An 11421-nucleotide genomic window follows, 5' to 3' on the forward strand; every position below is an offset into this window, starting at 1 on the left:
AGATAATTTAATATGCATGGCCTTCATTTCAAGCAACGCTCACAATTTTAATAATGGCAAATTGTATTTTATATTGAATTTACTATTATGTATGTACGTACATATGTATGTATATTACATTAACAGAAAAATTACCTTAAACAAAATGTGTGTGTATGCAAGTACACTACAACTTTAATTTGAATTACATTATTAATTTTATTTAAAAACTGCATCTAAATTATAAAATATTAAATGCAGTTTATGCATTGTGAGATAATAATTTATGAATAATCATAATTATTTAATAATGAATAAATTATCTAAAATAAAAAATATTAGATGCAGGTTATGCATTATTAGATAAAAATTTATAAATGATCACAGCTGTTGTGAGAATCAGTTTTTTATGTATTTTATATAATTAATAATTCTTATATTAAGAATATTTACTACTACTTCTTATTATTTCTTCTGGCACTACATCCTAATATGAATCTTGACCTTCTGAACAAAACGGGTGTTAAGGATGATAAATAAGGACATTTATTATGAAATGTAAACATTGAAAAACACTCGAATTATGATTCCTGCAGCTAATAAAAAATTTATGTACATATCTGAAGCCATCGATAACGGAGCCAAACACGACATTACAAGTTGTGTACAGAAAGCATCTACGATATACTCCAAGTTGCGAAATGTGTACATATGTATGTATGTACATATATAGCGTGCAAACAATATAGTAAAGTGTAGTATAGTACAGTGCAGTATAGTATAGTAAACAATATAATTACAGTGGAAACCAAGACAAAACTTCAATTATTTTAAGAACGGCCATATTACATCTGGCCTGACATCTGATTACATCCGTTTAACACTTCTAAAATGAATGCCACGAGCAGATTCCTGCGGGCCACAGCAACACGACTACAATGGTTCTTCATTCTTCTGAATGAAGAACTATTATAGAGTTATCGACAACCATGACACTTTTACTGAAGTAAAAATACGGAACTATGTTTGAGTCAGTGATATCATGGCATTTTATGTTTGAAAAATGTATACTGAAGTGATTCATGAACTTAATGTGGTAAAAGATTTCATTTAAATAAGTGTAGTAAATAAATGTTTGCTTGTAAATAAACTAAATTCTTAGTTCTATATGTACATTTAAAACTCATGCATAGTATGGTAACTGCAGGTTATACAAAACCTCTACTATCCAGAAGCTACAAGTTGCTCAAGTCAGGCTCTCCGAAGACTCTTCAAAGTGCCATCGTACATCCACACGAATGACATGCTAAGAGACCTCAGAATAGATCTATACTATAACTATACGCGAAATGTCTGCTTTCTCTCAGACATTTCATGGCCAGACATTTCTAAATATGGTACTTTAAGATCTATCGTGTAAGTATTTGTTTTCTTTCAAACTGGTAACTACCTTTTCAAAAGTATGGAAAGGTAGTTAAAGCCGTATTGCAATAGGTCTACCTTTAAATAATTATAGCATGGTCACCCTATGTGAAAAGACATTCGTAAGTCTGAACCTTTTAAATATATTTAAGAAAATGAAAATTTTTGTTTAAATTGTATCATCTACCCTTCTAATATTATTTTAAAAACAGACCAGTGATATCAAAAAAAAAAGCATTTATAAATACATGTTGCGCCCCAATGCGTCGATAATATCTATATTATAAGCTATTAAAAACGATTTAGTAGAAGTTTTTTTGTACTTTTAAAAATTAAATCAAAAATTTTTAGTTGCCATTAAACAATAAAAATGAAGAGTATAAATTTCGGACGAATTTTAAAAACTACAAATTATTTTTTATTTTTTTGTATATATCACATACAAATATACAATGCAAAAACATATCGATATCGTCTTACGCTGTTTGGTGTACTGCATTTTCTTCTAGTAACACTGATATATGCAATATCTTTTAATCAACATTTTGAGACGTCTCCAGTATTAGAGTTCTTAGATGTGGTATCGCCATTTTTGAGACGACTAACCCAACTACAATTACTTTTTGGATTAAAAATATTTCTATATAATATATATGAAATGCGAATGGTTAATCGTGTCACCAATGGAGTTGCAGAAATGCTTTCTTCCATAAAACTGAAAACAACTCTAACATATTGGAAAGAATTCATTTCTTACAGTTTACTATTTTCAACATTTTTGTTATCTATTGGATTTGGTTTATATATAGCCTATGAAATGGAATTCATATTGCCACCATTGGATCACATACTTGTAGGAGTTGCGTTATTTATTCCGCATTTTATGTTAGCAGGGGCCGTTAGATATTTTACAGTTGGGCAATGGTTATTTCGTGAAATACTACATACAGTGGAAATTAACTTTAATGAAGTAACAACGTTTGATATTAATATCAAAAAGTCAGGTTCTCTGGAGACTTTTGTTAATAATAATACAAAGTCAGACAGAGACTTTACAGTAATTAATACAAATAATTTAACAAATGTCCACGATTCCATATACTTGATAAGCATTGAACTTAAAAATATCGCTGAAAAACAAAAACTCTTTAAAAATGTTTTACGAAAACAACTATTAATGTTAGTTGTATTGAATAGTAATTGTCTATTAGCTGGAGTATATTCCATTATCTATTTCAAGACCTACTGGTATATCATGTTCGGAGAACGTGCGGAACGTGCATTTTATGCTGCCATTTATGGGATTTTTGTGTTTATTGTTTGCGATTATATATGTATATTGTTTTCCGAAATATCTTTCAATAATGTGGTAAATATATAGTACGGTTGGATTAATAAAACATATTTGTTTCGTGGTAACTACCTATTTATTCTAATCTTTTAACTTTATTCTAATTTTCAGAGAAGAAGCTTTAGCAATAACGTATATAAAATTTTAAAGGACTGTAACAAATTTAGCAAAAATACACGTCACATATTAAAAGATATATATGGCATACTGATAAAAGATCTCAATTTTAAATATATGAAAATCTTAAATTTTGTATTAGTAAGTGTATTCAAATATATAATATTAAAATATTTATGATTTAAATTCTCCTCTACAGTTGCAGTTTCTAATCACTTTAGTTATTTCTATTATAGTTATTTATCAATATTTAAATGATAAAATAAAGTTGCTGGATGATCGCATTGATGGATCTAATAGTGTGGAAGAGGAATAAAAAAATTAACTGGAAAGTAAAATTAATTTTAAAATAAAATTAAAATTGATATGAGAACTAAAGTGAATGTTATGTATTTTGCAATAAAAAAATGTGAATTTATAATGCTTGAATTTTCTTTTAATATACATTTTAGTTATTATTATATTTGAAAACTTTACATTAAACGTTAGTATCTAAATTATCTCTGATTTTTATTAAATAAACTTTACATATACTTAAAAACTTTTCAAATAATACTCTCTCTAAAACACATATTTTTACAGATTTAGACGTCAGTCTTTAGTTTTTATTTAGTTTCATTATTTTTATTCAGTTTTTATTAAATAAACTTTATATACACTTAAGAACTTTAGATTCATATAAAATAACGCTCTATCCATAACATATATTTTTACAGATTTAGATGATTTAGATTTAAATTATGTCTGATGGTTTGAAATAAATTATGAACCAGACTCTCTTATTTTTCTATTAATCTTCATAAGTGTGTAACATTTAAAAAGTTGTTTTTCTTTTTTCTTGATAAATATTGAAAAATGTATGCAAGTAACTTGTAATTGACTTGTAACCCTATTTAAGTACTAAAAATATATTTCATTTACTAATACAGGGCTGTCCAAAGCACAGCCCGCAGACCGCATATTTTTGTCGAAAAGAACTTTAAACGTATGCATTTATTTCTGCGGCTCTCCAATCTGTACAGTAATTTGTATTAACCGGTAGTCGCATCTGGTCTGGACAGCTCTGTACTAATATATATAAAATGCGATACAAATATGTATGATTTTGACAGGGGTCAACAAAACACACACCTACATTGATTTAATAAATGACGATTAACAGCGTGCCATTTACACGTCAAATTTGTTATCCAAGAAATTCATGTACAAATTTGCAACTTTAAAATCCAATATTTCTAGAATCAAAACTTATTTGTATAGATTTTATCAAAATCGTTATACAACCGAAATGTCTAGGATATCGTATTAGTTCAACTTTATTTGTACACGTTAAATAAAAATTATGTACAAGTACACTTACAACACTAAAATGTTGCAAAAATTTTTGTGATGTGGTAGCACTCTTTTTTGACAGCACATTTGAGGAAAAAAAAAATAAACTAGACGCTAAGAAGGCCGCAGTACTAAAGAATTTTTGGGATTTTTGTAAATTTAAAAATAATTGTGTGAAAACTATTATAATACATAACAAATATGAGCACCGGAAATATGTTATATGGTGGTGATGAGATAGGGGCATTGGTATTTGATCCGGGGCATCATTCTTTACGAGTCGGTTATGCACAAGAAGATACGCCGAAGGCTGAGATACCTTCAGTAGTAGGTGTTGGACCTAATGACTCTCCAACAAATATGGATTTAGAAACCAAAACAGACAATAATATAACACCAAATCGTAAGTTTCTCATATGTAGAATGAAATAATGTATTCAACTAATATTTTGTACACTTTAGATGCTGACACACGTAAATATTATGTGGATACAACCTACGTAAATGTGCCGCGCTCGAATATGGAAATACAATCATATATGAAAGATGGCATGATTGATAATTGGGATTTATTTGAAAAAGTTATTGATTATGCGTACGCGAAAGTAATACAGTCTGAGCCAGAATATCATCCGGTTTTATTTTCCGAAGCTTCGTGGAATGTGCGTAACAATAGAGAAAAATTGACAGAATTAATGTTTGAAAAATATAATGTGCCCGCTTTCTTTTTGGTAAAAAATTCCGTTCTGGCAGCATTTGCTAGCGGACGTGCAACAGCATTGGTAGTTGATAGTGGAGCTACACATACTTCCGCTGTACCAGTACATGAAGGTTATGTACTATCGCAAGCGGTCGTTAAATCACCACTCGGTGGTGATTATTTATCATTACAATGTCGTACACTTTTAGAGAAACAGAATATCGACTTAACTCCTGTGTACAAAATTGCATCTAAAGATGTCGTGAAAGAAAGAGATGCTGCGAGATTTGTCACACGTAATTTACCAGAAAATTTAACAACTTCATGGCAAAATTATATGGTTAAATTGATGATGCAAGATTTTCAAGTGAATGTTCTACAGGTCTTAGAAAATCCATACGATGAACGTGTTGCTTCACAAATACCAACAGTTCACTATGAATTTCCAAATGGCTATCACCAAGAATTCGGTTCTGAACGTTTTAAATTGGCTGAATGTCTATTCGACAATGCTATGCTAGGAGCTGGTCAGTTGGCTTCAACAAGTGTAGGAATGTGTGATGCAGATGTCCGATTGTCTTTATATGGTTCCGTAGTTGTAACAGGTAAGTTTAATGAATAATAACAGCACCGAATAGTTAAAAATTTTTTGTTTTTACTTTCCAAAGGTGGTAATACTCTACTGCAAGGTTTTCCAGAACGTCTTAATCGCGATTTACAACTACGCGCACCATCCAATACTCGACTTAAAATGATTTCTGCGAATGGTAGTGTGGAGAGACGTTTCGGCGCATGGATAGGTGGTTCAATACTCGCTAGTATTGGTACATTCCAACAGATGTGGATATCGTCACAAGAATACGAAGAGTCGGGTAAAAGTCAGGTTGAAAGAAAATGTCCATGAAAATGTGTCTATGTAAAAATGAACATTTTTTGTATGCTGCTAATTTATACTTCCTATCTATGCATTAAAAATATTAAAAAACAAATATTAATATAAAAAAGGCTATTTATTTATTAAAAAATATACAAAACATTTGTAGACTATTAATGGGCTTATTAATCAACAAGTTGTCTAAAATAGAGATTCTGTAAAAAATTTATTAATATATAATTAAAGGCTATGAGTAAGTGGAAATCTGTGAAAACTGTTACCTACATGCTTATGTTATCCTGCCAAACTTGGTTGTGTGTGTTTTTTTTTGTGTCTATTCAGGTGTTAACAAATTGCTAGCGACAAGATTCTATAAAAAGAAACGTATATATATATGTGCATAGACACTATTAATCAAAGTATTCTTTACTTGAGCTTCCTGTATATCGTTTGCCCAATCTTGTTTGGGTATATTCTCTATTGTCTTTAGCAATAAGCCTGTAACTTTCTGTATATTTTTTGCAAAGACTTCTAGTACACTTTGAGCACTAACATGGTCGGTATCATCTCGCCATGAATCATAGTCAGTTGCTATAGCTACTGCGCCATATAGCAAACCTGCCTCCTTAGCTAATATCACTTCTGGTACCATGGTCATATTGACTAAATGTCCTCCAGCCTGTTTTACCCAATTACTTTCGGCGCGCGAAGAATAACGTGGGCCCTCGATGACCACTACAGTAGCACCATCGTGTACACTTATACCCAACTCACAGGCAGTTTTTAAAAGTATTTGTCGCATTGGTTCACTAAATATTGGATACATAGGTAAATGACAGATTCCCTTAGCGGCCTTTTTGCTGCCATCGAAGAATGTTTGTTGTCGTTTCGTCGTACGATCAAGAAAATCACTTGGAATTACCAAATCGCCACGTTTATAATTTTCACACAGACTCCCACAAGCAAAGGATGCAAGCACATGTGTGCAACCAACTTTCTTTAAGGCACATATATTGGCTCGGTAGTTAACATTTCCCGGCATTGTTGAGTGTTTTCGTCCGTGTCTAGCTAGTAACGCACACTTTTGTTTACCTACAGTACCTTCAATGATTTTGTCAGATGGAGGACCAAATATTGTACTAACTATTTTCTCCTGCCGATTTTCCATTATATCAGGATTGTCAAGACCAGATCCACCTATAATTCCTACCTAAAAGTCAAGTGAATTGTTAGATTAGGACTCTCAAAATATAACAGTAAAATACTGATATCCAAATCATTTTATATAAACACCAGGCAGACATATATCTTTACGCTTTAGTTTGATTTTAATACATTAGATATGAATATTTTACCTTTATCGGTACTTTTTTGCTGTCAGAATGTGTAAATTTGCTTAATACCACCCCAAAATTTTTTGGATCAAATGTTGTTTTTGTAAAACAAGACCAAAAACCCATTGCAATGGAATAATTTAGAAGGGAGCGCGAAAAACCTAAAGATATCAAACCAGCAAATATGTTTTTAGTTTCATATTTTATTAAAGACCACAAAAAATTGTTTTTTTGACATATAAATTCATTTTACTTCGTTTTTATTTTCATTTAAAATTTGTGCTTAAAATTGCTAAGGTTGCCTTTTTATTTTTTTTGTCGCTGCGTCCCGTGCATCCTGCGCGGCGCTTAACGGCACGTCGTTTTTGCAGACGATAGCGTAGCAATGAATGCTTACGTTGTGCTAAGGACGTTGGTTTTTTTTGTTCTTTTTGGAGTGCAGGTAGATCATATAATATCAAAATGCAATGAACTTTTGGTGTAAGATTCATATTAGGATTTCGTAACATTTTATTTGCTGATTTATTCTTTATTATTGTGTCTTTAGTAATTTTGGTGCATAGTGTTAAAAAGCGTCACATGTCAGCGGACATCGTGTTTTTACAGACGCATTGCTATTGATAAAAATAAAAAATTTTAATATAAATGCGATTATAAATAATTGAGAAATAAACTTACATTTGCGCTTTCTATCTCTTCACTCCAATCTTCTTTGGCAATATTCTCCACAGCTTTTGTAAGAATTTTTTTAATTTTAACAACATTTTCTGCGAATGTTTTAAGTACTTCCTCCACATTGACGCTCTCACAACCTATTCGCCAACAATCGTAATCTGTAGCCATGGCAATCGAAGCATACAAAAGTCCTGCTTCCTTTGCAAGTACTACCTCGGGACAAATCGTCATATTGACAAGGTCTCCACCCCACTGGCGATACATGTTACTCTCAGCACGTGAAGAATAACGTGGCCCTTCAATTGCTACTACAGTGCCGCCATCACGGACAGTGTAGCCCAATTCACTAGCGGTTGATATTAAAAGTTTGCGTGTGCGATCATTAAAAGCTGGAAACACTGGTAAATGGCACACACCACGTGGACTATTTTCACTACCATCGTAAAAGGTTTGCGCACGTTTTGTGGTGCGATCAATGAAGTCATGAGGTGCTATCAAATCACCAGGGCGTATATCTTCACGCAAACTACCACAGGCTGTTGAGACAATTACGTGTGTACAGTTTAGATTACGCATAGCCCATATGTTGGCACGATAATTAACATTCGTGGGCATAATGTCATGTTTCCGTCCATGCCGCGCAAGAAGCACACATTTAACACCGGCAATTTCTCCTTCTATTAGAGCATCGGAAGTTTCACCAAATGGCGTAGTAATATGTGTTTCTTTACGATTCTCAAGTATATCCGGATCGTCTAAGCCAGAACCTCCTATGATACCAATCTGTATACGTATGTTTATTAATATTTTATTCCGCACAAATTATTTTACATGAAAACACCAAACTATGGGAACTTACTTTTATTGGCATCGGATCCAAATTAGAATCTCCACACTTTATGCGTATCATTTTCGGTTTTCGATGATGTCACTATATAAAATTGTAGTGCAGTTAGTAAAGTAATTAATGTCGGCTATTTTATTTGTTTTACTACATGTATGCTAATAACTGCAAACTCTCTCACATGTTCATCAAATCGAACTGGAATTTTAGGGCTCAAAATGTAAAGTGCTCTCCATATGAAGCAAACCATTGCAATTGTTACGGAACTGCCAACATCAAAATCAGTATCCGCCTTCATTATTGCATTATTTATCATTCACAATTATGTTTAGCTCAAGTGGTAAGGCATGTGGCTAGTTTGCCACACAATGTTTATTTCTTACTACTTATGAATTATTTACAAACTTAATGTTAATTATTTACACGATAATGAAAAATGAATTAAAATAAAATGAGTTTTTGGTTCTTTACAAACGGTGGCGCGTCGTTAAAACAAACTGCACAATGCTACCTTTTTCTTCTCTTCTTGGTACTGAAGTTGGTTGTTATGCCAACTGGAATGTTTTTAACACTAGATGGCGCTGGAGTCTGTGTGTGACGAATTCGCCACAGGCATATTTACATTAACGAAGGAGGGGGAGGAAGTAACCCTTTCAATTTTGCGCTACGGAAGCTACTGCGTTTTTTAAACCTAATTTACTTACATATACAATTTTAAATTATTGTGTATATATATGTAGGTTCTTTCGGCAGCTTTTTAGAGTGGTAAAAAACATCAAATTGCTTATTATAGGCGCTAATCGAGATACTAGCAGTGATGCTAATACACTGATTTTAGTCTACGAAGTTGACCGAAATATCTGTAATATAAATAATTTTATAAAAAATTTAATATATAACTAAAATGGCATTTACACAGGCTTCAAATGGCTCATTTTGGTCAAAAATCGAAAATAAGAAGCAAATGTGCCATTCTTGCATACAAAATTTCAAGCGCGAATCAGATCCATTGGATCATATTCTGTATGAATGCATTCCAACGAGGTTCGAATGCTTTCCAAATATGTTCCAAATGCAAAGAAATTAACCATATCTTAAATAAAAGCTTTTCATGACATTTTGGCAGTTTGTTGTTTTTGACATATTCACAAAAAAATGTGAACAAATATTGCATGAGCCATTTTCGGCCAATGTAAACGCCATATAAAACTTATAAGTGATATAATACGATTGTTGTGTTATGTAGGATATGAAATTCTTTAAAAATTCCATGAAGTTTTTCATGTTGCTATTCACTGAACACACTTTTGTTTAGATTTCAAGAGGACAACATCTGTTTTCAAAGCGCACTTTGTTTGGATGTCTATTTTTGAATGTCTATTTAATACATCCAATATATATGATAGTGTAGTTATATAAATTATGCAAATAATTTAGTATATTTTTGTTGTATTTGCACAAAATAATCATGTAAACAAAAAACATATGACCAAAAACAAATAGTTTATTGGAAAGCATTTGTTAGATTCTTTTTGTGTTAATAGAGCATTTAAAGCTTTGCTTAAGTTTTATATTAAATTAAGTGCAGATAGCCATCTACACATGATGAGCATACCTGCATAAAGTAAACAACTTTCCGCAATCTAATTTTCAATTTCTTACACATTTCACTATTGACCCACTTATTTAGTTTATATTGAAACACCATTTGACAAAATATATATTTTTTATAAATTAAAATGCACTTTTTTTAGTTCAAAATGAAACATGTCGAAATTATAATAATAATTATTTTATAAGTATTTAAAAATATGTTTGTGATTACAGGTTAATAACAAATTTAAATTTATATTTTTCACATGTTATGATTTATTAAAAACAAAGTATAAAAATATTAGTAAGAATCTAGTAACAAATAGGTCCTTAAATAAGTAACATTTTTTTAGATATTTTTTTTATAAAATATATTACATAAATTGTACAAGCATATTATTTTATTTAACAAAATCAATCAAAATATGTTTGCACAATTGTTCTAATTAAAAATGAATTTAACAAATTTTCAACATATTCTATTTTTTGTTATATTTTATATTATTTAAATTTTACATATCATATAAGCTTAGACATCTTTAAGTAAATTAACATTTTTTTTACTGGGAAAGTTCCTGAACGTTTAATTATTTAAATTAGAAATTAGGAAATCATCAATTAAAATACCTACGAAAATACTATTAGATAAGCAAGGTTTCTTAAATTACTTTTTTTTAAATATTTTTTTATCACTATTATTATTATTATTAAAATACAATAGAGATATGTTTATTATTTCTTTAAAAAAATATTTTACTTATTTTTAATATAAAAATAACAAAAAACCAATAATTGTTTTAAGAGAAGCAGTCTGCGTTTACTGATCCGTTAAATATTACATGTATAGCCATTCTCTCGTTACATGGTAAATTGGGTAGCAGCTGGAAGACATTAAAAAATATACGTTATGATTTATTTTCATATTGATGTTGTGCCTAAGGTTATTAATAAGTTAAATTTGTTTTATACAAACACAAATGACACCACTACGCTTTCCTACAATTTTCTGACCGAGTTTAGTACGTTTAATTATTCTGAGCAACGTTTTTCTCTACGCCATATTTCGACGTTACAGCTTTTAATATACATAAATTAATTAACCACAACAACAAACACAATATTAACTTTTAAAATTAAATATTATAATATTATCTTTTTTGTTTAAATTAATAATTTAAAAATAATAAAACCCAAGATATA

General features: G+C 30.6%; 3 protein-coding genes and 1 pseudogene across 3 annotated transcripts; 2 read left to right on the plus strand and 2 right to left on the minus strand.

Annotated features, from left to right (window-relative positions):
* Positions 1–1849: 1849 nt before the first annotated feature.
* On the plus strand, positions 1850–3185 carry LOC119674638 (the record flags this gene model as incomplete). The annotated part of the gene is made up of 3 exons (XM_038085787.1): positions 1850–2458; positions 2561–2770; positions 3069–3185. Coding segments are annotated over 3 exons (936 nt in total), but the record flags the coding sequence as incomplete, so codon positions are not given.
* A 1080-nt stretch (positions 3186–4265) lies between these two features.
* LOC119678495 (actin-like protein 6A) lies at positions 4266–6074 on the plus strand. The gene is made up of 3 exons (XM_038090352.1): positions 4266–4604; positions 4664–5506; positions 5570–6074. Exons 1-3 carry the CDS (start codon positions 4403–4405, stop codon positions 5803–5805), a joined length of 1281 nt encoding a protein of 426 aa, XP_037946280.1. The 5' UTR covers positions 4266–4402; the 3' UTR covers positions 5806–6074.
* Positions 6075–6096: 22 nt separating this feature from the next.
* On the minus strand, positions 6097–7326 carry LOC119678497 (S-methyl-5'-thioadenosine phosphorylase-like). The gene is made up of 3 exons (XM_038090353.1): positions 7131–7326; positions 6206–6985; positions 6097–6145 (listed from the first exon to the last, which is right to left on the minus strand). The coding sequence occupies exons 1-3, from the start codon at positions 7233–7235 to the stop codon at positions 6110–6112; spliced, it is 921 nt and encodes a 306-aa protein (XP_037946281.1). The 5' UTR covers positions 7236–7326; the 3' UTR covers positions 6097–6109.
* A 26-nt stretch (positions 7327–7352) lies between these two features.
* On the minus strand, positions 7353–8878 carry LOC119678498 (annotated as a pseudogene).
* Positions 8879–11421: the final 2543 nt, after the last annotated feature.

The sequence above is a fragment of the Teleopsis dalmanni genome, chromosome 2 (assembly GCF_002237135.1).
Source record: "Teleopsis dalmanni isolate 2A chromosome 2, ASM223713v2, whole genome shotgun sequence".
Classification (NCBI taxonomy): Eukaryota; Metazoa; Arthropoda; class Insecta; order Diptera; family Diopsidae; genus Teleopsis; species Teleopsis dalmanni.

Coding starts and splice junctions, on each gene's coding strand:
- LOC119678497 (XM_038090353.1), bottom strand. CDS start 7,235: ATGGGTTTTTGGTCTTGTTTTACAAAAACAACATTTGATCCAAAAAAT. Junction 6,986..7,130: donor GCAAAAAAGTACCGATAAAG/GTAAAATATTCA, acceptor CTTGACTTTTAG/GTAGGAATTATAGGTGGATC. Junction 6,146..6,205: donor ACGATATACAGGAAGCTCAA/GTAAAGAATACT, acceptor TTCTTTTTATAG/AATCTTGTCGCTAGCAATTT.
- LOC119678495 (XM_038090352.1), top strand. CDS start 4,403: ATGAGCACCGGAAATATGTTATATGGTGGTGATGAGATAGGGGCATTG. Junction 4,605..4,663: donor CAATAATATAACACCAAATC/GTAAGTTTCTCA, acceptor TGTACACTTTAG/ATGCTGACACACGTAAATAT. Junction 5,507..5,569: donor TGGTTCCGTAGTTGTAACAG/GTAAGTTTAATG, acceptor TACTTTCCAAAG/GTGGTAATACTCTACTGCAA.